The sequence below is a fragment of the Oryx dammah genome, unplaced genomic scaffold, assembly GCF_014754425.2.
Source record: "Oryx dammah isolate SB20612 unplaced genomic scaffold, SCBI_Odam_1.1 HiC_scaffold_29, whole genome shotgun sequence".
NCBI lineage: Eukaryota > Metazoa > Chordata > Mammalia > Artiodactyla > Bovidae > Oryx > Oryx dammah.
In genome coordinates this window covers 93000207-93027512 of record NW_024070213.1, presented here as the reverse complement: position 1 = coordinate 93027512, position 27306 = coordinate 93000207, and the positions used below count along the sequence as shown (strand labels likewise).

The 27306-nt window shown below is 45.1% G+C and overlaps 1 protein-coding gene across 1 annotated transcript in view; it reads left to right on the top strand.

Moving 5' to 3' along the window:
• The window catches only part of PLXNC1 (plexin C1), a 152195-nt gene extending 125190 nt beyond the window's left edge, over nt 1–27005 (top strand). The window contains exons 22-31 of the mRNA XM_040234403.1: nt 1903–2080; nt 4497–4600; nt 15139–15193; nt 17489–17520; nt 17618–17725; nt 18861–19024; nt 21105–21252; nt 24716–24856; nt 24940–25014; nt 26100–27005. Of these exons, the coding sequence (XP_040090337.1) occupies nt 1903–2080; nt 4497–4600; nt 15139–15193; nt 17489–17520; nt 17618–17725; nt 18861–19024; nt 21105–21252; nt 24716–24856; nt 24940–25014; nt 26100–26204 (1110 nt within the window). The 3' untranslated portion in view covers nt 26205–27005. The remainder of the gene's footprint in view (nt 1–1902; nt 2081–4496; nt 4601–15138; nt 15194–17488; nt 17521–17617; nt 17726–18860; nt 19025–21104; nt 21253–24715; nt 24857–24939; nt 25015–26099) is intronic.
• The last annotated feature ends 301 nt before the right edge of the window (nt 27006–27306 follow it).

Here is a 27306-nt window from a genome sequence, read left to right as displayed (position 1 = left end):
GGTCTTTAAGTGCTACCTCCCGAGCGAGACACCATTCTAAGTGTGATGTGATTAATTCCGTTCATCATCTTGGGAGCCCTGGGAGGCAGCTGTTGTTCCCACTTCGCAGGTGAGAAATCCGAGGTGCAGAGAGGTTGCCCAGCTAGTTAGTGGTGAACTGGGCTTGAACCAGGAGGCTGACCCCGAGCGGGTGTTCTGCCCTGTTCTCCTTCCAGGCAGCTTGCTCTTGACTCTGGCAGAGACCCTGATGGTGGAGTCAGGGTCCCAGCTGCTCAAGGCCGGCTGTCTCTGTTTCCATGTGAAGGCATACTGATACTAACGCTAATCATAGTGATGACTTACATGAAATAATAATCTGCCTGTTACTTTTACTATTATCATCATCATTGAGCCTTTCCCAGCACCCCAGCTAATGCCAAGCATTTGACCCATATTTTTTTAAAAAAAATATGTATGTAGCGACACTGGGTCTTAGTTGAGGCATGTGGGATCTAGTTCCCTGACCAGGGGTTGAACCCTGGCCCCCTGCATTGAGAGTGTGGAGTTTTAGCCAATGAACCACCAGGGACGTCCTGAGTTACTTTATTTAACCTCAGTAACAACGCTAGGGGCGAGTGCTATGCTTATATACTGTTCTTCCCTGGTAGGTCAGAGGGTAAAGAATCCACCTATAATGCAGAAGACTCCAGTTCGATCCCTGGGTTGGGAAGATCCCCTGGAGAAGGGAATGGAAACCCCCTCCAGTATTCTTGCCTAGAGAATTCCATGGACAGAGGAGCCTGGTGGACTCTAGTCCATGGGGTCACAAAGACTTTCACTTCACTTCACCTATTCTTTCACCCATTTTAAAGCTGAGTTAGCCCTAAGGCTCCCTATTTACCTCATTATTTGTGTTTTCATCTTTTAAACACTTCCAGCAGCCAATCATTTCACATGCCCTCACTGTATCCAGGCTCAGTAACTCAAAGTAACTCCACATTGGCCACCACACCCGGCTCGTCTGGCTCCACGATTACCAGGGTGCCTTAGAATCTGAGCTGTGTGTTGTGCTGATTACAGAACACTCAGCACTTGCCTGAATCAGCTCCACTGGGAATCCCAAGTATGTAACCTTGTTGTTTTAGATCGGTTTATTCTTAGGCAACGTAAACCTGAAATTGCTTTTAAGTTCCTTTTGAAATATTCTTCCCTAGTTCTGAGTTTTCACACATTCACCAAGGCCTTACTTCTCCCATTAGGCTGATTCTGAGGTTTTGCTGCACGGGGAGAATGTTAACTGACAAAAACCATAAGTAATGGCGCTGAACTGTAAAGTAATTAATGCAAGAATAATAGCACAGAGTGGGGATCTCGGTGTTTTAATGAGAGCTCAGGAAACTGCCTGGCTGAAGCTGGTTGAAAGTGGAGGGGGAGAGGAACATAATCATAATCACTGCTGCATGTTAAAAAGTGACCTCTGGCGTGATCAACACGGAGACCTCATAACCTTTCCTGTCACCTGGAACTTTGCTTCTAAGATCTGTAGTCCTTTTAATAAAAAAGATAGTCCTCAGTCTACCCTCATCTACTGTGAAACTTTTCCAATATTTTGTTTTCTTTTTTGAAGATGAAATTAGAAATCACCATTTTTAGAATATTTTTGTGTGTATGTATATTTTACCCTCAAATATATTTATTCAATGCTTGCTCTATAATGAGAGTTTTAACTTTCTGTTTTCCTTTCCATTATCCCTGAAAAGAATGGATTATGGAAAAAAGATTAAAGTGGCTATAATGCGATATGGTATTTGCTAATGTGCTATCAGAAGTATTAGTAGGACTTGCCAAGGTTTGTGTCTTTTATGAATGCTTTTCAGATTGCAATTATCTAATAGACTTGGAAATCTGTTTGTATTCTTGCAGGCATTAACTGTCACCTTTGAAAAAATCCCAGAAAATGAGAGTGCAGATGTCTGTCGGAACATATCAGTCAATGTTCTTGATTGCGATACCATAGGTCAAGCCAAAGAAAAGATTTTCCAAGCATTCCTAAGCAAAAATGGCTCTCCTTATGGACTTCAGCTGAATGAAATAGGACTTGGTAAGGCAATACTATTTTGTCCCAATTCCCTGATGAGCATCCCTCCCACCTACCCTCCCTCCCACTGGGCCCCCAGCATGTAGCTATGGCTCTGTTTGCTGAAGCTTACTAGCCTGGAATGTTCCCAGAGGGCATGTCTAGGGACCCAGAGATTGCATTGTTCTCTCACAAGTATTATCCTACAAAACCAGGATCCTTCAAAGAAGCTGTTCTTTAAAAAAATATATATATATATGTGTGTGTGTGTGTGTGTGTATATATATATATATATATATTATGTTTGTAAATCAGATTCATGAGATTGCTAACCCTGAGACCCAGTGAATTCACCTTGCATCAAGAAGTACAAAAGGTGCCAACCTCAGGCCTTCTGTATGTGTTACGTTTCACATTGCCATTTGATTTGTTTGTTGTGGTACCGAGTGTGTCATTAGTGGGTGGCTCAGACTCTGGGTGTGAACCCGAGCAGGCTAGAAAGGTCATCTTCCTCTCTGCTAATCGCATCCTGCATAAAGTATAGTCTCCATCCTCCCCCACCACGAAGCAGCATCTGCTCTGAATTCATTTTCGGGCTCTATTGGTATACTGCAAAGGCGAGCATATGCGTGAGCGAGCTAACAGGGCTCCACTTCACTCAAATGTTCATCAACATTTTAAAGTTGAGCTCCATGCAGCCCTCCCAGGAGACTGTCGTGGGATTTTACAGCAGATAATGGGATAGGGAAAAAAGAGTCAAATCGCAGCAGTGACAGACAGCGTAACAAGGTTCATCTCTCCTGCATGTGCAGTTGTAGCCTCGACTAAGGAGGCAATTAAATTCATCCCACCTGGCCCTCCAAGGCAGAACCCCTGCTAAAGGGCCATTGAGAGAAACCTGGGGGCGGGGTCTGGCCCCATGAGTGAAACCACACAAAGGTATAGCAGTTCCAAGGCCTGGCTTCAAGGAAAGCGAGGCCACTAAAGCTCTCTTGTCCACCTGTCTTCTGCTTCCTTCTGTTGGCTGGACTGTGGGCCCTTCAAGATTGTGTGCGCTCATTTGGTTGGAGGCGGGGTCAAAGGGCAGCTCTGGTCAGGCCACCATGACATAACCCAGGACCATCAGCTTCCTGGACCTGCGCCTGCGCCTTCAAGTGTCACCCTGACTGCAAAGGCCCTTGGAGCCAAGGCCCAAGGGGAAATGGCCCCATGGCCCCAGTCCTGGTGCTGCCAGATCCATAGGACCATCCTCACACCATCTAGAGTTTCTGCCCATCAGGTGTCCTGGCCTTTGATGTGGGGGGTGGGACAGGGAGCAGGACAAGCCCCCTGGGAGCTTCCCGTTACAGTCTGATGGCAAATGGCTTCTGCATGTCTGCTGATCCTCCAAACTAGCTCCTTGGCTAGCCTCAGAAAACTAAGGCATATCCTTAGATACCAGCCATAAATTGTATTAAAATCTGATACCAGAAGCAGCTGCGTGGAGACCTCTCAGAGCAGAGACTCACACAGGCAGATGCCCAGAGGGGCAGGAGGCATCATAAGTAAGGGGTGTCGGCCTACCTGGGATAATGGGAACTGGTGGGACCCAACTTAATTGGTGAAGGCCACCAGCCAGGTAAGGGGGCAGTGTGATCAGTGTTACCAGATAATCTAGTTTTATTCAAAAGAGAAATCACAAGTCCTAATTTTTATGTGCAATCTTCCAACCTTTAAATGTTGGTTCTGAATTGACATTAGAATATAATAAAACATGGTGCAGGTTCACAAAATGAAAAGAAAACAAACCACACCCACGGGCCACACTCTAACCCTCGGGCACAAGTTGGTGACCTCTTAAAGGAGATGAAGCCCTGATGCCGGGGTGCCAGCTGACCAGCCACCCACCCCGGGGACGGGCAGATCGTTCCCAGAGCACCTGCTTGTGAACACACGGGTGGTGGGCATGCAGATTTGCTTTTGGAATTTTCTGAAGAGTTTAATCTCTCTGAGGATGCATTATTTTGTCTTCCTTTGGCTTTATTTCCAGGCTTAGCCTCAGAGTAAAAGCTTCAGGAAAAAGTGATCTTACATATCAGAGCCCTAAACATAAAACAGAAGAGAACGCAGCTACTGGCCTGGCTGAGAACATCTCCAGACCTTCACAACCACTTTATTTTAGCTGTATTGTTTAACCGCTAAGTCATGTCTGATTCTTTGCCATCTCATGGACTGTAGCCCGCCAGGCTCCTCTGTCCATGGGGTTCTCCAGGCAATAATATTGGAGTGGGTTGCCATTTCCTTCTCCAGGGGATCTTCCCAAACCCTGTCTTACTTACAGAAGACAGGGATCAAACCTGTGTCTCCTGTAAGTAATTGCAAAATGACATGGTAGTATGTTACATTTCTCACTGTCATTTTAAAAGAAAACAAAATGCTCTTTTAAAAAATTTTTTCCCAGAGCTTCAAGTCGGCACACGACACAAAGAACTTCTGGACATTGACAGCTCCTCTGTGATTCTCGAAGACGGAATCACCAAGCTCAATACCATTGGCCACTACGAGGTAAGAACAAGGGCATCCCCAGCCCAAACTGGATTAGATCCTGTCCAGGACCGTGCAAATTCTTTGAAAATTACAAGATTCCCACCAGTTTTCTGGAATCATTTGAAGATTGCTTGTTTCAGGGGTAGGAATTTTCCTTACTTGCTTGTGGTCTGGGATCTCCTTTCCCAGAGCTGCGATTTTCATGGGGTCCAGTCACTCTCTATCCTGTGGTTTAGGTCAGAAACTTCACCTTTACCAGATGCTCCGGCCTGTTCAGTGGAAGAGGCGTTGTTGAGCTTGACACTGAGCAAAGCTATGGGAGTTCTAAGATGCACCACTGTTCATTACTGACCTGGTGACCTCTGTGTAGCGTCCTTTGTTTCTGAAGACGTTTTATGTTTCCTCTTTGTTTGAATATTCAGTGATACCTCCTTGGCCTCTGACCCACTTACTGGGTGAGGGTTGAGGTGGGTGACGGGAACATGTGACCCAGCAGAGAGCTGAGTGCCAGAGAAGCATGCTCAGAACCAAAGAGGGGAGGCAGGGGAGATTCCTGAACACCACGGGATCCTGGGAGTCATTCAGTAAATTACCCGAATCTTTGTTGAATATCCACTCTGTGCTAAGTAAGAGCTGGGAAGGCATGCGAGTGGAACAAAGACTAGGTCCCTGACCTCAGAGAGCCTACAGCCCTGGGACCAGGGTTGGGGGTGGAAAGGAAAAAGGAGCCAAGTCGTGAGGCAACATCTTACAGTTTAATAGTGCTATGACTCAGAGCATCCAGGAAGGCTTCCTGGAGGAAGCAGTGACTCATCTGAGACCTGAAGAGTGAGAACTTTAACCAGGCCGACATTCCCAACAGGGAAGGGGCGCATGCTTGCTCTTCCGCAGAAAGACTTTTAGACTAGCTAGAACTGGAGAGGGGCACAGGTGGCAGTGAGAGCCAGTAACAGCCAGTGTGTGTAGACCTCCTCTCCTGTGCCAGTTGCTGGTCTCAGCCTTTCCCTTTATTTCTGCAAATTCTATCCATAGCAATCCTATGAGGTAGGGACTATTACTAACCCGCTTTATAGATGAGTACACTGAGGCTCAGGGAAGTGTGAGCTAGTCGGTAGCCAGTCAGTGGCAGAGAGCAGTTGGGACGCGAATCGTTGGGCTTTAGGGCCCATGGCTTAACCAGTACAGGATGGCTTCTCACAGTAGAAAGCTGGAGAAGTGGGAGGGAGGGGAGCAGGGAAGTGCAGACCGTGCAGGCCCCGCGGCTTCGTCCAGAGTCTGGCTGTTATGCCCAGCACAGTGGGACACCATTGGAGGAGCTTAAGCAGGAGAAATTTGTGTCTCAGGAAATGACTGTGGCTGTGTGTGGAGCATGGATGTAGGAGGTGCCAACAGGCAGGCTCTTCAAAGGATTTCAGGTAAGGAACGATGTTGACTAGGAATGACACTGTGGCTCTGGAAAATGAGGCAAGCAGATGAATTCAGAGATGGGCTGAAGGTGCACACCGTGAGCTGTGTGGGTGGGAGAGATACTAGGGGGGGAGGGGTCAGGAAGGCATGAGGATGTCTGCGTAGATGCACAGATGCCCTTGCGGAGCTGGAGAAGCAGGAGAGCAGCTTCCCAGGCCCTTGGAGAGTAGCGCCCCGTCTTTCAGGGCTGAAATCCCATGGAGACGTGTCTGCACCAAGAAGGCCTTTGAGGCGGGCACTCCCCTCAACCAGACAGAATCTGAGACCAGTCCTTGCCAAGGTTTCCTGGACAGCCACCGGGAGCAGAAGACCCCCTCAGCCTTGGGCTCTTGGGCTGAGTGTGTCTCAGAGCCGGGTGAGAAATTGTTGCTCTGGGTAATCCCTGGGTCGGTGTTGCCCCTGCAGCCTTTGCTGGAGGGTGCCCCGCAGAGAATGTGCCAGGTTAACAGTCTGTTCCCGTCCTCGCCCTCCTGCATCTTAGACTTTCCAACCTTGGTATCATCTTGCCAAAAGCTGCAGTGCCTTTCGAGTTTTTAAAAACTCTATAAAGCTCAAGGAACTTTCTGCAAGTACCTATTCCTGTCGGTGGGCCACATTTGGAGAAGTGCTGCTCCGGAGGAAATCTAGGGCTGGGAAAATTAGAATCAGGCTTACTCCGCCTTCAGTCTGCGTTTGGGAGCTGCACCTGGCCGCTGCCGCCTCCTCCAGGTTCTGGGTGGTGGGCTTGTCTGGGCGAGTTTGGCAGAGACACAGCCACAAATGCCCTCCTTTGGGGTCTTGACCCACGTGCTCGCCTTGCTCAGCTGTACAGGGAGGGCTGGCCCACCCTGGTCAGGCTTCTCAGCGTCCCCTGGCCACCGTGTGGCATGGAGTGGGCCCCAAAGGAAGAGGGTGTGGCCACTCACTGGCATTAACAGGGAAAGGCAGGACAAGACACTCCAGCAGGGACAGGGGAGATCCATGACCGCTGTCTGCAAGGCAAGGGGAGGACTGTCAGGAGAGAGGGGACATCAGTCTTCACTGCAGACACCGGCCGTGCTAGACACCGATCTGCTTAAGGATGATAATGAAATTAATCTGGCCTGTAGTCACTTCCCGTCCCAATGATTTATTGGCCTCATACCCTAGCGTTGCCACATGGTGGTAATAAATGACAAGACTAGGACACAAGGGCTTAAAGGATTCTCCTTGTGTTTAAAGAACTAAGCCGTAAGGCAAATAAACGCAGAGAGCTTGAAGGAAACTGGGGAGGTCAACGGCCCCGTGCCCTCTGTACCTGGACCATCACACATGCCCTGGTTTTCAGAGACTATCACATATCCAGCCTCCTAAATCTACACCTGCTTTACAGCACAGTCAAAATTTGGAACCATTTGACAGGGCTGAGCTGAAGCTTCCTTTTGCCCTTTCATTAAAGAAAAATTTTCTCCTGGAACACTTACATTTCCCTCCAAAGAGACAGGGCGCTAATTATCACTCTTATTCATTTACTAAAGCGCTCTCATTTGAGTCACTGTAAGTGCTTGAAAGCGAAAAACTATATTTCATTTAAAAATAGGATCTCACTTGGAGTCTTAAGTGATTCAGATTCACCTCCCTCCAATTAGCCCAAATTAGTGAGGTTTTCAAGTTAATCTTTAGTGAAGGCCAGTTCCTCCTCCTATCTAAACAAAGTCCCTGCTGCTGGAGTGTGAGCCCGTTTCTTCTCTCGCCTTGTTCTGTCCTCAGGGCGAATAGATTGTAGCTGGTCTCCTCCGAATGATTTACTGTCCGTGTACTTGAAGAACCAATTTCTCGAAGGGACATGAAGGAGCAGCGAGAACATAGCCTCTCATGGGTCCGATGCAGCCTCCAGAGCCCCAAATTACCAGCACTGCCCTATCACCAGCAGAATGGCATCCTGGCCCACCCTGGGGGTCAGCACAGTTGCTTTGCACAACTGTGGAAGCAACTGACGACAGTGGCAGCCGGTGCCCAGCACTGCTGGAGGGCATAGACGTGATTGATGTTCACACAACCTGTGACCAAGGTGCTTTTATCACCCTCATTCTCTATCAGAAAGAGGAGGAACTTCTGCTCGTCTCATTCAGTCCTGTGCAGACAAGGGGTAGAGAGATGCCCTTACAAACCCATTAAGCCAGAGGCATCTTCTCGCCTATAATTAAACCCTCCCGAATGCCTGCTTCACTATTGCCCACTGTGTGTGTTTACTGTGAAGGGGGCTGTGCTGTGCTCTGGAGCCAACGCGCATGTCTGTGTGAGGCTATAGAGGGTGTGGGCGGCTGGTCCCGTGTAACTGTGGCAGGATGGTCTCTCCTGGTCCAGGCTTTCTGTAGCTGCCCCCGCCCCTGCCGTGTGACCTCTCACTGCACCCACATCCAGCCATTGGGTGGCATCAAGTTTGCAGGGCAGGTGTTGTGTCCAGCAGGAAGTGTGCTCTACAAATCACACCTCTCATTCTGAGCTGTGAGGTTTTGAGGGCAGAAGAGATGTTTAACCAACGTGTTGCTGAAGAATGTTCCTCCTAATGGGAGCGTGCCAGTGCTCAAGTGGTCACTGCTCACACCAGAGTTGTCATGCTCATGACATTTATTGTTCAGAGGAACCTCCCCGAGGTCAGTGGTCTTTCCAGTCAGGTGTGCCGTCTGTGACCGACTGTGGACTGCATCTTTGGACTGGCTCTAAGGGTCTCTTACGGCACGGATGACTTTAGATGCTTATTTACCAGAAAAACGGAGAGCTCTTAGTGTGCTGGGCACTGTCCTAGGAGCTTTCACGAACAGTGACTGCTTCGTGCTCTTTGTAGCCCGGTGAGGTAGACACTGTCATGATTCTCATCCTGAGGCCCAGGGAGGCTAAGACACTTGGCCACACTCCCATAGCTCTCCTCACTGATGCCCCAAGGCTAGAAGCAGATGAAAAAGGGATTGCACAGAGACTGTGCCTCTGCTCAGTGCCAGAGGGGTCACCTTGCTCAGAGCCCACACTCCTAGCCTCTGAAGCAGCCTGGCTGGAGAGCTTAGGAGAAATTCTGGTAGTCATCTTCTCTGATGTCAAATTCAAAAGGGCAACTTCTCTTCAGATCTTACGCTGAATCTCACGTCTGTGAGTTTATCAGAATGCTTCCTTACATCTGATCCTTCTTTGACATCCTTTAAGGCCAATACGCCTTGAAGGCAACAGAAGTTTACCTTCATCAGAGGGAAGCCTCTTTCAGGTATCCAAGGGCTGACAACTCCAGTGCAACAAAAGCCTGGGGAGCTTAGGTTCCTCACTGCATGCTCACTGGTAGAGCCCGGGCTCCCTCCTTGACTAGCTCGGGGTTCCAGCCGTCCTCAAAGCAGCTTTGTGTCTGGCCCAGGGCTGATTCCAAGCACACCAGAAAGAAGCTGGAGCTGTGTTGTTCATCATCACTAGTTTCAGGAACCCTCCAGAGCTCTGTCCAGGGTGGCGGGAGCATCTTGGGGGATTTGATGTGTCTGTTGAGAATGTTGTAATGGCCCCTTCCAGATGCTCTGCTGAGCCCTGAGCCGCCTCTCCAGAAAGACTGAGCAAGGTTATCACTTGGGCTCTGAGAAAGAAAATAGATTCCTTTTTTGTCTGCCTCCAGCCTTGGGGTGTCAGAAGAGCTGAGGGGAAGGCGGGGAGAGCAGTATTGATGAATGGTTGCTGGGACAACATTAGTTGAATAGGATTCTGTTGTCACAAAATACCATTTTAGAAATGAGAGATGCCAGTAAGGGTTTCCACATGGAGCTTTGTAGTGACTATTGTGTTTTTAGACTTAAGGAGAAAATGTCATGGTGGTTCAGACTCTACTCATAATTTTCCATAAAATTCTTAGGCTAAAGTTCCAGCTTTCCTCTTGGGCTAGCCATTTGAAATTGACACTATTTCAGCCTCCCCTGGCGACCTGGTGGTTAAGGCAAAAGGAGAAGGGGGCAGCAGAGGATGAGATGGTTAGATAGCATCAGCAGGTCAACAGACATGAATTTGAGCAAACTCCAGGAGATAGCGAAGGACAGGGAAGCCTGGCACGCTGCAGTTCATGGGATCGCAGAGTCAGACACGACTAAGCAACTAAACAACAACAACAACCAGTGGTTAAGACCTCATGCCTCCAGTGTAGGGAACACAAGTTAGATCCCTGGTCGGGGAACTAAGATCCCACATGCCTTGCAGTGTGGCCAAAAAAAAAAGACATTAAAAAAAAAAAAAGAAATTGCCAACATTTGACCATTTTTTATTTACAAAATGGCAGTCTCATCAGGTTAAGTATAAGTTCAACCTTATATTTTTAGAAAATCTGTTTTTATGGTATAATCATCAACTTGTGGCATTAAGACAGTATTTTACCACAAAGAAAACACCTTCACTTACAATGTGAGGGTGTGTTGCTTTTGTTTATTCCAGAAGCAACCTCATTTTATTTTTTAAAAGGTGTTCTTTAGTAACTCAGTCCAGTTCAGTCGCTCAGTTGTGTCCGACTCTTTGTGACCCCATGGACTGCAGCACACCAGGCCTCCCTGTCCATCACCAACTCTCAGAGCTGCTCAAACTCATGTCCATCGCGTCGGTAATGCCATCCAACCATCTCATCCTCTGTCGTTCCCTTTTCCTCCTGCCTTCAATCTTTCCCAGCATCAGGGTCTTTTCCCTGAGTCAGTTCTTTGCATCAGGTGGCCAAAGGATTGGAGTTTCAGCTTCAACATCAGTCCTTCCGGTGAACACTGAGGACTGATCTTTAGGATGGACTGGTTGGATCTCCTTGCAGTCCAAGGGACTCTCAAGAGTCTTCTCCAACACCACAGTTCAAAAGCATCAGTTCTTTGGCGCTCAGCCTTCTTCATGGTCCAACTCTCACATCCATACATGACCACTGGAAAAACCATAGCTTTGACTAGACGGACTAGTCCCCATTTAGTGAGTAGTCCCCATTTGATGAGCTTTAGTTCAGTGTACCTTAGAGTTGGTTATTTGTTTCTGTGTTTTGGCTCAGCTGGGTCTTCGTTTCTGTGCAGACTTTCTCTAGGTGCAGCGAGCAGGGACTGCTCTTCACTGTGGTGCGTGGGCTTCTCACTGCGTGGCTTCTGTTGCGAGCACAGGCTCTAGGTGCACGGGCTTCAGCAGTTGAAGCACACAGGCTCAGTAGTTATGACTTGTGGGGTTTAGAATATGGGCTCAGTATTTGTGGCACTTGGGATCTTCCCAGACCAGGGGTTAAACCCATGTCCCCTGCACTGGCTGGTGGATTTGTCATAATGGACTGCCAGGGAAGTCCTGAAGCAACTTTAAATTGATGATATGGGTCCATCTCTCCCTGTGTGGTCTCAGCTCCTAATTCCGATGGTAGAAAAGTCTGCAGTCATCTTTGCCTCATTCCAGTGAGGGCCAGCTACCTTCATTGGAGGGGTGTGACTTTGACGTCATTTTGAATCTTGGAGCACCATGAGACTGGAAGGAATTTAATGTGAAATTGCTGTGTGTACCAACTCTGCTCTGGGCTGGAGAAACATTCCTTCCACAGATCCATCTAGTGACATTAATCTTTGATTTAATTTGGTTTCCATTCCTAAAGTAGGGGCCCACAGGATGCTCCCAGCCTCACAGGAGTATGGGAGGATTAACGAGCCACTAGGAAAGCTTTTGGAGCTCCTTAGATGGAACAAACAGCATCATATATTTAACACCTTGGATTCTGTGGCACTTTTCAAAATGGCATTTCTGTCCTTCACTCGGCAGCAGCTGACTTTTCTGCAAAACAGAGAATGGAACCCTTTACCACCACCACCCATCCCCCTCCCCCCGCAACAACATCTGTAACTAAACTAGTTTTCTGTCTTTATAACAGTGTTAACGTGTCACGTGGAAGGAAAAACGTGCCAGCCCTAGAGCAGCTGTGAAAGTTAGACATACCCTCGCACACATACACGCTCACACACACACACAACTCATCCGCTAATAAAATGCTTTTACACTTGCTCTCAGGAGATAATTTCAGAGTAAAATCTCCCCGGTACAAGCTGCGTCTGCGCTGTCTTAATGCCTGAGCACCGCGCCAGCAGCAAGTCATTGCCAGCTCTCGAAAAGACATTTGAACTTTTTGGCTGTGCTCCTTATCGGAAAGCCCATCCGTGGTGTTTGTGATTATAGAGTAAGGGTGCTCGCTTTTGGCAAAACAAAGCATCTGACAGTAGCAGAGTATTGGCTCAACACACAACGGGATCCATTTGGGATTCATTCTTTGACAATTACCCAGAATGAATCACCAGCTTCCTTTTATAACAAAGGTGTTTATTGGCTTAGAAACAGAGCATATCCAGCTCTGCATGGGGAGGGATTTTGTAATGATGTTCAGACATCCTCATAAACTCAGTGTCTGAGTATTGCTAAGGGGGTGCCTGCACAGAGCGTTGACTTTAATTGCATCAAAAATGGAGGAGAATTGAAAAATCAGCTAGAAAACAATGAATGGCTCAAGGGGAAAGGAGAGAATGTTTGGTAATAGCGGCAGAGTCCAGGAGCTCAGTACGAGTTTAGAATCCATGCACAAGACACTTTGCAGAGGCCAGAAGGCCCCCACCAGCCCTGCCCAGGGCCCCCTTCCCCCACAGGATGTCGGGAGCACCAGTAGGTGGAGGCTTCTGGCCTAGACTCAGTGACTGGCTGGACCCTGTGCTGAGGGGCCTCCTCCAGGGCTGGCTCTCGCTCGTGTTCCTTCTCCTTCAGGGACAACCTGCAAGAGATTAGGCTTTAATCCTTTGGTGTTTGCTGAGCCGGTTTGTATATTCTGATAACCAACTTGCCACAGGCCAAAGACAGTCTAAGTTTTTACTTTTTTTCCCAAATGGAGGCCAGGTCCAAATTAATAGTAGAATTCAGAAAAGCCTTAGAGCTTTCAAGTGGAGGGGAAAATCACTTCAGACAGTGTTCAGAAATAACAGGGTTAACCCTCCAGTCACATCCCAGAATAAAGGTGAGGATTTGTGCATCCCCGCCCTGTCACTTCTCCATGGCCCCTTTGTCTAGCATTTCTGTGGACCAGCCCCTCAGAACAATTTACTCCTCCAGCAAGCAAAGCCTGCCCTCTTTCTCTTACCATCTAGGCCCCCTTGGCCTGATGGGCCCTTCTTCCTCTGGTTAAGAGTAGGGAAGGGTTACATTAAAGTTCCATGGTCCCCAAAGGTTCTCATCCCTCAGAACTCTTGACGTTATTTCCAAAAGAGGCTACACATTGGGGTTGAAATCACATCAGTATGGTGAAAGCATTTGTCAAATGCGTACATTTAAAATCCATGACAGTTTTTAAAAACAGCTGTGTTGGGATATAATCTGTATATCTTAAAGGTCACCTTTTCAAAGTGAAAGTGGTTCAGTGGGTTCTTGGGAACATTTGTGGAGTTGTGCAATCGTCACCGCAGTCTAATTTTAAAACATTTTCATTACTTCAAATAGAAACCTTGAACTCATTAAGAGTCACTCTTCATTCCTCCAAAGGCAACTAGTAATCTACCTTCTGTTTGTATAAATGTGCCTATTCTGGATAAATTATGATTGTGTAATACATGATCTTTTGTGACTGACTTCCTTCACTTAACCATGTTTTTGAGACCCATTCATGTTGTAGCATGTGTCAACACTTCTTTCCTTTTACTGTATGGCAATTTTTTTGTAGTGTATTCATTCCCTAGAATAATTCTTTTAAAAGGACAAACTGCTGGTAGCTGCACCGATGCAGATAAATATAAACGTGATAGACTTTATATGGACCCTAAGAAGCTAGACACAAGTGTATGCAGAATGATTCCATGTACATGAAGTTCAAGAACAGATAGAACTAATCAGTGGTGATGGAAGTCAGAAAACTGATTACCCCTGGATGAGGATGGGGTGGTTATTGGTTGAGAAGCATAATAGGGGTACTTCTTGGAACCTTGAAATATTTTATATCTTGATGTGGGTGGTGGCTACACGGGTGTATACTGAGGTGAATGTTCTTGAGCTGTACACTTCATACAAGAACATTTCTATAAGTCATGTTTAAATTTTTTTTTTTTTTTTTTAATTTTTTTTTAATTTATTTATTTATTTTTAATTTTTACTTTACAATTCTGTATTGGTTTTGGATAAGTCATGTTTAAATTTTAAAGTTTTTATTTAAAAGTGTATGTAATTTTACGATTTTTACAAGCTTCTTTTAACAAGATAAAAGACCTGCAAAAAAAAAAAAAAGAACAAATAAGTGTCCTACTGGATGGATTATCACAAAGTGAGCCTATCTCACAACTACCACTCAGATCAAGAAGTAGAGTGTTATGGGCCCCACAGATGCCCCCTTATGGACTCGCCTAATCACCACTTTCTCTTCTCCAAACATTTACATCTTAGTTTTGACTGGGTTTTTTGTTTTTCTTTTCTTTTTTTTTTTTTTTAAGCTAAATGTGAATGGAGCCACACGGTATGCATTCCATTCTGTCAGGATTTTGGTTCACCAGCATCACTGTGAGGCTCATCCATGTGGCATGGAGCAGTGATTTGCTCACTGTTACTGTCTTATCGTAACCTGTTATATGAATATGCCCCAAACTCTTTACTCATTCTACTGTTGATGGATATTGGGGTTGTAAATGCCAGTATGGGGCACTTACAAAGTTTACCTTCAGTATATGCACATGTGTATACCTCAATGTGAAATTGCTGTCATAGGGTAGCCACCAGCTTTATAGGCCAGTTTTTGAAAACTTGTTTCAGCATTTCTTTATATAGTAGGACCTCCCCCCACCTTCAAAAAAAGAAAGTGGTCTAAACAGTCCCTACTCCCAAGAGGCTGGGGTGCCCCCCAACACAATTGACTCCTCCCCTTGCCTGCCTCCTTCACAAAACCACAAGCTCCTTGAGGGCAGAAACAGTGTCTTCTTGCTCATCACTATAGCCCCAGCCTGCAATGCTCAGAACGTAGGAATTCTTAAATAAATATTTGATTGAATAAGTGAGAGAATGTAAGATCCATCCAGCCATCTAATTCCTGAGTGAAGTTGAGAAATACATTAAATTTTGAAAATTCATCTATTTTTTATCTTTGCTTTCAGATATCTAATGGATCCACTATAAAAGTCTTTAAGAAGATAGCAAATTTTACTTCAGGTAACCAAAGTCATGTTAACCTTTTGTTCTCAGTCTGTGAAGTATTGCTTTTTGCCTCTCAGATGTCCTGTCACAAAGACAAGACTGAGCTGTTGCTGTGTAATTCCCTGATTGGAGAAAAGCCATTTTGCTCCACTTCTGGTCCTAAGAATGCGAGCTCTGCAAAGGGGGACAGGAAACGGTGAACAGTGGTTGCCGTGACTAAGGAAGCTGCTATCATTAGCCACCCCTAAAGACGGGGCAGAATCAGCCATTGCAGCTCTTTCCCAACTCCTGAGTAGGATGGGGGCTGACAGAGGGGACCCCTCTGGCAAACTGAGGGAAGCCTGCAGATTAGCACACAGCCCTGCAAGCTCTGAACAAACAAGATAACTCACTTAGTCCAAAGCTCCTATTGATGGACCAAGGACAGAGGGAGCTTTGTGGGCAAAGTTAATTGGCCAGTCTCTAAACTCTCTTCTGTGTCCCTGATAGCCTGTGACAGTGCCTTGAGAAAATCCTGAGGTCTATCCCGGGCTTCTCTCTAGAGAAATTATATCCAGGCCAAGACAGTCAGTCCTCCTCGGCCCTCAGAAGGGTCCTGGGCCTCACCAACAGGGCCTGCTCACACATGCACAGCTGGAGGTGGGGCTTCCCTATTCCCGGATTCCGTGGTAGGAGCAGCCTGATAGGACCCAACAACTGGTGAGTGCAAACGAGGAATGCAGGGCTCCCAACGAAATGGATAGGATGACCGGGAAGGTTGGAGGACACCCCTTGGTAGGTTGTAGGACGTCCCCACTTCCCAAGCCTCCATCTATCCCAAGTCAAGCTATATTGAGAGAAGCCATCTTGCAGTGGGCGGCTGTCCTTCTGGTCTGGGGGAGGGGGTGGGGGGTGGTGTCTTTATGCTGTAATAAGTGGAGGAGCTATGTATTTTAGGCTTCAAAGACTATAGTCTTTTGAGAGCTTGTTATTTAGAGATCTTGCATTTGGATCACTTCATGGGCCTTAAAGGTGGTCAGTGCCTCTGCTTCCTCCCAGTCCAGTCTCTCCTTACTCTACAAAACCCTTGTCCCTCTGTCCTTTCATCACCCACTCTGAACATCCCAGCCAGTCCCCTGGTGAACCCAACTGCTCCCTCTTCCTGAACCTCAGGCTGGGCCACCACGTGGGAGAGGCCTGCGACAGCACAGCTCAGTTGCTGTAAATTCCCATCTGGATCCGGACCCTCCACGTACCCTGTTCCCCTTTGTGCTTCTCCAGACAGCTGACCGTTCTCCGTGATCCCACATCCTCTCCTCTGATCCCCACAGGCTTCCCTGTCAGCAGATGGCTTCACTCAGTACCTCACAGAGAGGAGATCAGAATGCCTTCAATAGCCAGCACCGCCCACCCTGTGTCCCTCCCTGTGCGGCCAGTCCCTCCTCCTGGCTCCCCAGACCTTCCTCCCAGCCAGATCCCGTTTCCCACCTGGGCTTTGCATCCCCACTACTATAGTTTTCCACCAGCATTTTAAGGTGTTCTAGTCTTTCTCGTCTTCAAAACAAAGCCCAACTGCCTGCTTCCTCCTCTCCCTGCATTTGCCAGTTCCTTTTCAGCCACAATTCTCCTGACTGCCTGCTTTGTGCTGCTCCATCACTCACTCTATGACCCCGCCTTGCTGCCCTTCTCTCCGATCCTAGAAGAGGTCACCTTCCTTTCCACCTCAGGGCTTTTGCACCCACCCTCCTCCCCATCTGGTCCTGCTCGCTATCCGTTCATTTAGGTCCAGCTCCAACATCCCTCCTCAGAGAACCTCACTGATTAGGTCTGTGCCTTGTTAGATACTTTCCTAGCTATATTATAATAGCATATAATTCTCCACAATCCTTATCACAAATAAATTAAACAGCTGACTGTGTGATTAGGAGGAGTCTCTCAGTGGCTAGGATGTGAATTCCTTTAGGTGAGAGCTAGGTCTTACTCATTGTTGTCTGCCTAGTAGCCCTTGGCACAGTGTAGGTGCTCCAGCTCTATTTGGTAAATGAATGAGAACTGAACCTCTCCTACCCCACCGCCAAGTGATGGTTCAGCCTCTGCTGCAACACTTCAGGAACAACTCCAGCCCCTGGCCTGTCCTGTCTTCACGCTGTTCCTAAGGTCTTAAGACGCAGCCAGGCGAGGCTGGGGGCAGGGCGCGGAAGGTCGCTATGAAAAGCTCGGGTGGGAGGGCTCAAGGAACCCATTCTGTTTATAACACGAGTGGGGAAGCCAGTTAGCCCGTGGCTGTTTTTTTTAATGCACTGTTTCTCTCCCTCTTTCCGTGGCGTTCAGATGTGGAATACACGGAAGATCACTGCCACTTGGTGAGTCCAGGCTTGCTTGTGCTCCCGCTGAATTGGATGCCTTCTGCAGCGCAGCGCGTCTCCTTGGGTAACGCTGCTTCTGCTCTGTCTTCTCTAGATTTTACCAGATTCGGAAGCATTCCAAGATGTGCAGGGAAAGAGACATCGAGGGAAGCACAAGTTCAAAGTGAAAGAAATGTATCTGACAAAGCTGCTGTCGACCAAGGTACACTTACCATTCTGGGAGCGCTTTTACGGCTACCTTGGGGGTGTATGATGTGTTTGACTTAATTTCCACTGAAGTGTGAAAATGTTACAAATCCCTTGTGCCTTCTAGCAGAGCAAAATTAAAGTTTAAATTGTAAACACTTCCTACCCCCTTCTTCTTCTCCCTCACAAACTGCAAAGATAAAGCACTTTACAAATGTCTACCACAGCATCGTCAGTCAGGGATTTAATGTTGTCCCCAAGCCCCTCACCCACCACTGCACTGTTATTTTTTAGGTTGACGGCATAATTGTTCCTTTTTGTTTACTTGTTACTATAGATGAGCAATAAAACTCCCTCTTTAAATTGCAAATAAAATGAAGAGGGGGTGGTCACTTTAAAATTAAGAATTCTGTTCATATATACAAGTGTCAGATGTTTTAAAAGCCAGTGGAATAGGAATACCAAATTGAGAGCAAATTTTCCTTTATCTAGTTCTTAGTGGGATTAAACAGAAGTCTGTAGTGATCCTGTAAGTGCTGTTATCTACACCTGGCCCTAGTCTTCCACTGGGCATGCGTCTTCAGATGTCTGCGTGGAGCTTAAACAAATCTACTAAATTTGTTTGGTGGGTAGAGGACAGCCAGAATCTCTTGGCTTTTCTCATCTGTCCCACAGAACTCTATTTGTTTTTTATAAAACAGTCAGATGCTCTGGAAAGTACACAATAAAACCCTATGAAGGAAATACATGCAACAGGAAAAATTCTGGGAACCAAGCAACATCATTTGAGTTTTTCCAAGCTGAACATAACTAATAAAAGCCAAACATCGGGGCTTCTTGGTTTGTGAATACAGCCCTATAACTGACATTTCAACTACTAGCAGTTTCAAAGACAGGGACTGTTGCCTAAATAATGTCATTATCAGCAAGAAGCTTATGCACCCAATCTAAACCTGGGCATGGATTTTCAGGACCTTTGTCTTAAACACTGAGTGCTGGCCTCATTTGACAACTGTACATACTTTCTGTTCAGCTTTTCTGTTTTGTTCATCATTATCTCTGAACTTGGATTTCATTTTTCATCATGTTTTCAAAAACCTCTATCCTATTTTCTCTTTAATCTTCCAAGTCTGATGTGTTCTATCTTTCAGGTGGCAATTCACTCAGTGCTTGAAAAACTTTTTAGAAGCATTTGGAGTTTACCCAACAGCAGAGCCCCGTTTGCTATAAAATACTTTTTTGACTTTTTGGATGCCCAGGCTGAAAACAAAAAAATCACAGATCCTGATGTTGTACATATTTGGAAAACAAACAGGTGAGAACAACAATAGGTGATTACCGACTTTAAGAATCTGGGACAGAATCTTAACTAAAAGAAGGGCATGGATAGTTACAGAAGGATTATCCCTATATTTCAATTTTTTGGCTTGGCAAGCTATCATGTCAAAGCAGTTTCTTACTGGTAGGTACTGTTTTTTGAATAAAAATGATTCCTGTGCTGAGAATCCTATTCTTTAGGGCAAAGTAAACAAACTCTATTATTTTTATTATCTTTAAACAAGTTTAGCTTGACCAGTAAATGATGAGAAATTAATATTTTGTGGTTTTATCATACACTTTTCAATTAGAGAAGAGTCTTAAATTTGTCCCTCAGAGGATTCATCACTTAGCAATTTCCAAGCTGTCTGTTGTATAAGTTTCTGCTTTTGTTTGGTCAAATCCCATGCTGCTGCTACTGCTGCTAAGTCACTTCAGTCGTATCCGACTCTTTGTGACCCCATAGACGGCAGCCCACCAGGCTGCCCCGTCCCTGGGATTCTCCAGGCAAGAACACTGGAGTGGGTTGCCGTTTCCTTCTCCCATGCATGAAAGTGAAAAGTGAAAGGGAAGTCACACAGTCATGTCTGACCCTCAGTGACCCCATGGACTGCAGCCTTCCAGGCTCCTCCGTCCATGGGATTTTCCAGGCAAGAGTACTGGAGGGGGGTGCCATCATCTTCTCCGAGCTGAGGCAAGGTATCCAAATTAAAATTTCTCCTCACTAAAGAAACACAGCTCATCACCTCTCATTCAAATACTTTGTGCTGAATGAGACTCAGTTATTATGTAACAGAACTTCTCAGTGCAAGCTCCAGCCCTTCTAAGCACTGAGATTAGCCAGATCATTTTAACGGAGAAGGCGATGGCACCCCACTCCAGTACTCTTGCTTGGAAAATGTCTCTGGGGTCGCACAGAGTCGGACATGACTGAAGTGACTTAGCAGCAGGAGCAGCAGCAGATCATTTTAAATAAGTATTAAAAGCTCCAGGCCTACGTTACCTGTCTACTGTGGCTCCCTTCCCACTTTGTTCTAGCCTTGGCTTCCTAGGCCCTGCCACTCCCACATCAGGCTTGGGCACTGCAGGCTACCATCTCACTGGGAAGACTGTAGCGTGTGAACAGGGGCACTAGTCAGGACAGCAGAGCCACTGAAAGGCCCACCTGCCCCTCTGATGGAGGGAGGTAGCTAGGCCAGAGGGCTCTGAGTGACTCCCAAGATCATATCCAAATATTTGAGTAGCAACTATGTATCAGGTACTGTTAGGCATTGAAGGTAAGAGATGGAAATTAATGTTCTCATAGAGCGTGTATTTTAATAGGTAAATTGTATGTTAGAAGGCAATATTAATGCAGAGAATGAGGAAAAAAACAGACTAACAGGACAGGGTGGTCAGAGGCCTAGTGGAGATATTTGAGTCAGGTCTTGAAAAGAGGCATAAACCCTGAGACTGTCTGGGGCAAGACAGTTTCAGGGACGGACGAAGTCCTGAAGCACAAGCTTGCCTGGTGCGTGTGAGGAGAAGCGAGGAGGCTGGTAGAGCTGGGGTGAGTAAGGTGAAGTGCAGTAGATGAGTGCCAGGCCTAGATCATGCAGGGCTTTCTCCAGAGGGATGGAGAGCTGCAGTGGAGAGACGAGGACCTGATTCTGTGTTAAGAGGGTTGCTGGCCCTTGTGGCAGAATTTACTGTTGGGAGCTGGCGGGAAATAATCCTGGTGAGAGATGTTGGTGGCTTAGGCCAGGGCGTAGCACTTAGAGGGGGTGAGAAGAGGTCTGATGAGATGTTCTCACTGGTAACCATAATCTGATATAATTGACAAATTTGTGGAGAAAATTCTTGTTTTGTCAGTGGCCAGTTTCAGACTTCTCCAGGCCTCCCTTTCAGGAACTCTGATAGTTTAACCCTTTCTTGTTCTGAGTGACTCTGCCATCTGTTGCTTGGTATGTTTGGCAAGGCAGACTTGCATACTTCAGTAACAAGGACAAAAACACCCATTTACAAACTGTGATAAACACAGCGTCTGCCTCACATGAAAGGCTGTACTTGAAAAGAGGTCTGTCTCTCTCTCGGAACAGCCTTCCTCTTCGCTTCTGGGTGAACATCCTGAAGAACCCTCAGTTTGTCTTTGACATTAAGAAGACACCACACATAGATGGCTGTCTGTCAGTGATCGCCCAGGCATTCATGGACGCGTTTTCCCTCACAGAGCAGCAACTTGGGAAGGTAAGGCCCAGCTTTAGGATTTCCTGTACGTGTTTGTGTGAGTCTGAAGCACTGTCTTCCTTGTAAACATTCAAGTAACACGACATCAGCTAAGAAGAAAAAGTAAATGATGGTCACTGAACACCTGCTTTTCTATAAAATTGTTCATTTATTTCTATTTTTAATCTAAGTTAAAACCTTTAGCTTTTGTTTCCTAGAAGAATCTTATGTAGACGCTAATATAGATTCTATTAAACTATGAACCCAAAGGATGTAATTATTGAAATTTGCCTATGTTAATTCCATCTGAATATACCTAAAAGCATCTATTTAACAAATTTCTTATGGGGAAGTAAATCTTGCCTGAGGTTTCAAATACCTCTATTTTGTCATTTTATAATCAAATCAATATCATTTGTCTTATGGTGTCCTTTGCTGAGCAAAAACGTCTATAAGGCAGGAAAAGATAAAAATACAGAGGAAACTCTGAAAGAGATGTTTCGGTCTTAACCCAAGTACTCCATTATAAACTGAGCAGTATCTGTGCCTAATGGGTTTAGAAATCTTTTCATGCTGCACAGTGGGTCTTTGGTGGAAGGATGTTCAACGTGCCTGGAATCAAGTATGATGGACATCTTAAAAGCGCCTGAGACTCCTGGTCTAAATCCAGACTCACTATCGCCAGTATTTCTAGAAACCAAACTTGTTTTTGACTTTTATTTTCTCAGCACTGCCTATAGTCTCTCAAGGTAACATCCTCAGCATTATCGTCCCCTCCTCCTTCTTCCCACCTCTGTCTCTAGTTGGTTACTACTCACTTCCGTCCCTCCCCTGCCAACTGCTGTCCTGGCTCCTACGGTACCCCTTTCACTGTGTCTCAGGCTATCTTTCTAAAACAAAACTCTGATCCTGTCAGATTCCTGCTTAAACACTGTAAATACTTCCCATTACCTCCCAGATACAATCTTCAGCACCACGTGGCCCTTGCCCACTGGGCTTCAAGTCTCTCTTCTGGCCTCTTCATTTTCTTCCCCAATCCACCTACCTACCTTTTATGCTACAGCTTTTAGTTTTCCCAGACTTAACCCCTACTCATTCATTCAACAAATGTGATTTCCTAATGTATACCAGAAACTGTATTAGACTCAGATTTAGTCTAAATATACCTACTCTCTGAATGTTACCCTGATGCATTTCCCATGTGCTGATTTTGACCAGTAAAGTTCTCCCTAGCGTGCAATACACAGAAACAGTTATCCATACTAAAAATGGCTGTTTATTGATTACTATGTTCTTGGCATAATTCACTTCTCACAAGAACCACACAGTTAACCATTACCCTCATTTTCTAGATGAGGAATTGATGATGAGAGGTTACAAGTCTTATGATCATACATCTCTCTGTCCTTTTCTTTGTGCTACACTGCTACTAATTACTGATCTTAGATTGAAAACCAGTCAGCGCCTGCCCTTAAGAAGCTTACATTCAGTGCCTACCCACAGTGCCTGGCTAAATAAAACTTGAGTGAATGATCACAAGAGTTGTAGGTTCTACTTAAACTTGTAAACTTGACAGGTGAAAAAAATCTCTCAGTCCAGGCCTCCTTCAAGCCATCAATACATTAAACAATGTACTAGGGCACTGCCCCTACCATTAACTCACCTGTCTTCCCTGAGTAGTGATACAATAAAAATTCATATTTCAGGACAAGAAAAATTTAGGCAGAACTTTCACCTGTTTGGGCCTCCTCCCTCCCCTCTAGTGTGAAGTGTGCACCCCCGTTATGCATTTATCAGCCCTCTCCCATGGCAGAAGTACCCACTGAACTCTAAAGACACATTTTCTTCTTCTGGCACTAGCTGTGTAACTCCTTAGAAGATAATATTCCTCTCTCAATCCTGTAAGGGGTCACAGTGACCCACCACACACTGTATATGTACATACAACTTTGGTGAACTTTATATACAATGCCAACATAGTATTTCCCTTAAAGATAGTGACTCGTCAGATGACCTGGGAAGATACTGGGCTGCACATAATGGAAGCTCTTAGCTTAAATACTTTATTAATGTTAATTATTAATGTTCCTACATTATTTGTATTTTGTACATTACCAAATATATGACTGAACCTCCAATAAAAATGGTGACTAGATGACTTAAAACAATTTGACCAAATATCAATTATTGGAATAGTGTAATTCTAGATGTGGGTAGAAGCAATAGGAAGGAACCATTTCCTGGACCATGAGAGTCTAGTAAGACAGGCCGTCCAGAGGCTTTTGGCTGCTGTTAATAGGGCCTACCTCGTTCAGTAACAGCACAGTGAGTGGCCTATCAATGAAATCCTCGTCTGACCCGAGAATGAGCATTCCTGCTCACGAAATGCCTCCCCAACATTGGTGAAAATTAAGTCCGAAAGGGAGGGGATTGCAAAATAATGTTGCCCATCACCTGTTATGACACAGCCTGAAAGGAATTCAGGCCAAAGATCAGGATGAGGCAGTCTGCACGCAGGTAAAAAATGGCTAGCCTTTGGTTAGTTATTTTCCGGAGAAAATTTCATGAACTCAGTTTCTTGAATCTTCCCATACTTAGAAATGCACTAAAACCATTAAGATATCTGTTCCTCACAAATAGCAGTATGTTATTGATTGCACAGCCCCCTTCCCCTAAATCACATGTATGCAGGCCCCACCCCCCTTACCTCTTCAGAACAGTCCTCAGAGCTTTCTGAGAGGCTGTCTCCTAGGTCATAATCCTCAGGCTGGTTTGAATAAATTTTTCCGTCTCTTTTCTACACTGGCTGTGATTTTTCTTTGACATGTTAATTCTGTCAAAATTATAACTTAAAAAAACCTTCCCTTACATTTTAACATCAGTTAAAATTACATGAAAACATTCAAACTACCAGGGAATTTTTCCAAAATCAAGACTTCAGAGCCACCAATATTAATGACCATGCTCTTTCTTGGTAACACTGAGATTTTTATCATCTAATAAAATAGGGAAAAGCAGAAAAATCTGCCGTTGCCAATTACTTACCACGTTCATGGTTATATAAAGGGCTCAATCAGACCTACAGTCAAACCTTTTATAAGTGCCAAAATTCACTGGTGGGTGAGGATGAGAGCAAATGCTTTAATTCAGGCTTTTTACAACTATTAGTAACGAACTATGATTGAAATAAGTTCCATTGTTACAGTAACTCAAAATCATGCAAAAATAATAATTTTAGTTCTTTTAAGAGAGGAAGGCAGAATATATTAGCATTTAATCTGCCTGAAAATAACAGTGACTCATCAGAACTATCTGGATAGCAGTCAGTCATTCAGTCAATACCATTTATGAAGGCCTACTGCATGAAGATGCCTTGTTACCAGGAGATAAGATTAGTAATAGTGGTGGGGGTTCAGCTACATTGGTACTGCTATAATTTCCTGATGGTTTTTTAAACTCTTGGTGGTTGCTGCTTTTTTTTCAGGAAGCACCAACTAATAAACTTCTCTATGCCAAGGATATCCCAACCTACAAAGAGGAAGTGAAGTCTTATTACAAAGCAATCAGGGATTTGCCTCCACTGTCATCTTCAGAGATGGAAGAATTCTTAACTCAGGAATCTAAGGTATTGCTAGAAAGTAGGACTAAGATTACATTTGGGTGCTTAAGCCATTTCAGAATCTCTCAACAAGGCTCTCTCTCTTTAAGAAACACGAAAATGAATTTAATGAAGAAGTGGCCTTGACAGAAATCTACAAATACATCATAAAGTATTTTGATGAGGTAAGATTTTCAATAACATTTTTAAAAAAACAGATATGGACCAGCCACCAAGAATTTGGTTATAAAGCATCCTGTAGGTCTCAGGATGGCTCTGGCATCCCACATGGCCAGAAAGGGAGGCCAGGAAGCCTGTCTTGAGATGTGGGATCCTGGCACCAAGCCAGACCCTGCGTGTGGCTGCCCACCTTTGGACCAGCCATTTGATTTAATGGGGCCTGTGGACACAGTTAACTTGGATGAGTAAGTAGTGGTCCTAATAAAAGGGACCTGCTTATGCTTGATTGTAATCTGCTAAAATGAAGGCTAAGCTTGTTAAATCGCCTAGATTCTGTATTCAGTAGTTAAAAGTATATTTCTAACTTAAGCAACTATTTCAATAAACCATTCTCCTTTATGATTAATTCTCCTTAATCTGGATTTTTTTCTTTGGGAATTCACACAGACACAGTCATCAGATGCGCTGTTTCCAAATATATGTTAATTCCCCCTTCCCTGATTCCCCCCACTCAGTCATGCTGGGACAGGCTATCCATGTCAATGGTGAGAATAGCTCACCAATTCCATTTTCTACTTGAAGATCAAGTGAAGCACTAAGGTAGGGTAGAGGCAATGAGTTCCTTAAACATGATAAGCATCCCTCTTTCCAGGGGTCAGGGGTTAGAAGGGAAGCACTGGGAGGGGAGGGAAGGGGAGGGGAAGGGAGGTAGACATCTCTGACCAGGATGCCCCCTGCCTGCTGCATTTAAGAAGAAATACTTGCCTGCATGTTGGCTGCCCAGGAATGCTTGCTGTGCTTGGAATGGCTGTGACATAATGCATAAAACAGGGCCTTGGAATTCTGGCCCCATATTTGTAAGCAAGTAGTTCGGTATTTCTTGCGAGTTTCTATTTTAAGCCGAAGTGTTGTTGATCCTGTGATAATGACTTAGCAAAACAACTTGCAAAGTGAGTATGTAAATGATCGAAGAAAATCTTGGCATCTGTTTCATACAGATTTACCACTCACAGCATCAGGAATGCAAAAAAAAACAGAATTGTAATGCTAAAACCGCAATATCTAAAATAACTGTTCTAATTGTCAACAGATTCTAAATAAACTAGAAAGAGAACGAGGGCTGGAAGAAGCTCAGAAACAACTCTTGCATGTAAAAGTCTTATTTGATGAAAAGAAGAAATGCAAGTGGATGTAAGCACTCTGGGGCCTGGCTTAATCTGGTAAAGTTCTTCAGATGACTTGGGAGCAAAATGGCTGCTTGAGCTACTCTGTGTTGTGAACTGAAGTTTGCACGTGGGTTCCACTTTGAGCACTTTTTTAAGAGACCAAGGCACATGCACAGCTTTTAGAAAGCGCTATCAACCACTGTGCCTGTGTGTGAACTGTGGGAACCCTTCTGTAAATACAGCTGAAGTGGTTGTTTGGAACAGCCTCCTTGTTTACAGAGAACATAGGGCCAGTAAGCAAGGGTCAGTATTGTTTAACTACACTCTCCACTTAAGCACAATGATATAAGTGGTTTTGTTTGAAAACTACAGCTATGTAGCACTTGTGACTACACTGCACCTCTGCAGACAAGGGACATTGCTAATGATCAAAACAAAACTGTGAAATGAGTCATCTGGGAACAAGGTGGGGGTGTGCGGGCACCCTCGAGGATCTGCAGCATTGAGACTTTCCCCAGTAGCTCCTGGAAAAGCTGACCGCAGAATTTGGTAGTGTGTACACTTAGCATTTGTGAGTGTGTGTATGTGTGTGTTTAAACCAAAAACTAACAGTGTTGCAACATTGTTGAAAGGGCTCGTGTTTTTCAGTGGTCACCGACTGTACTCCATCAAACTCACCTCCATTTCACCAGAGAGCTCTAAAGCAAGGAGAGGGAGTAGGCTTTGTTAAACGTGACAGCATCTTACCCAAACACTTTAAAGTACCTCTCTTTTCTTCATTTTGTTTTTCCATATTAAATGTATTCAATAGTAGACATGTTGGCTATTGTAAAAAAAACAATCATTAGCTTATTTCTAAGAACTTTGATCAGAACTGTCTATGGAAGAGTAACTCCGTCCCCTAATCCTACACTTCTATACTACTATCTCCTTGCTTTAGACTTCTGGTGAACCCTGTGGTTATAAATACTTGTGTGTGATTTAAAAAAATACATTTTACATTTCATGAAATTGCTGTTCACACTGGAGTATTATATATGAATATATATATATTTGAGGCCCGTGGCCTGAAAAATATTAGTATACAACTTGGTATCTTAGTCTTACTATGTACTTTTTGAAAGTATTCCT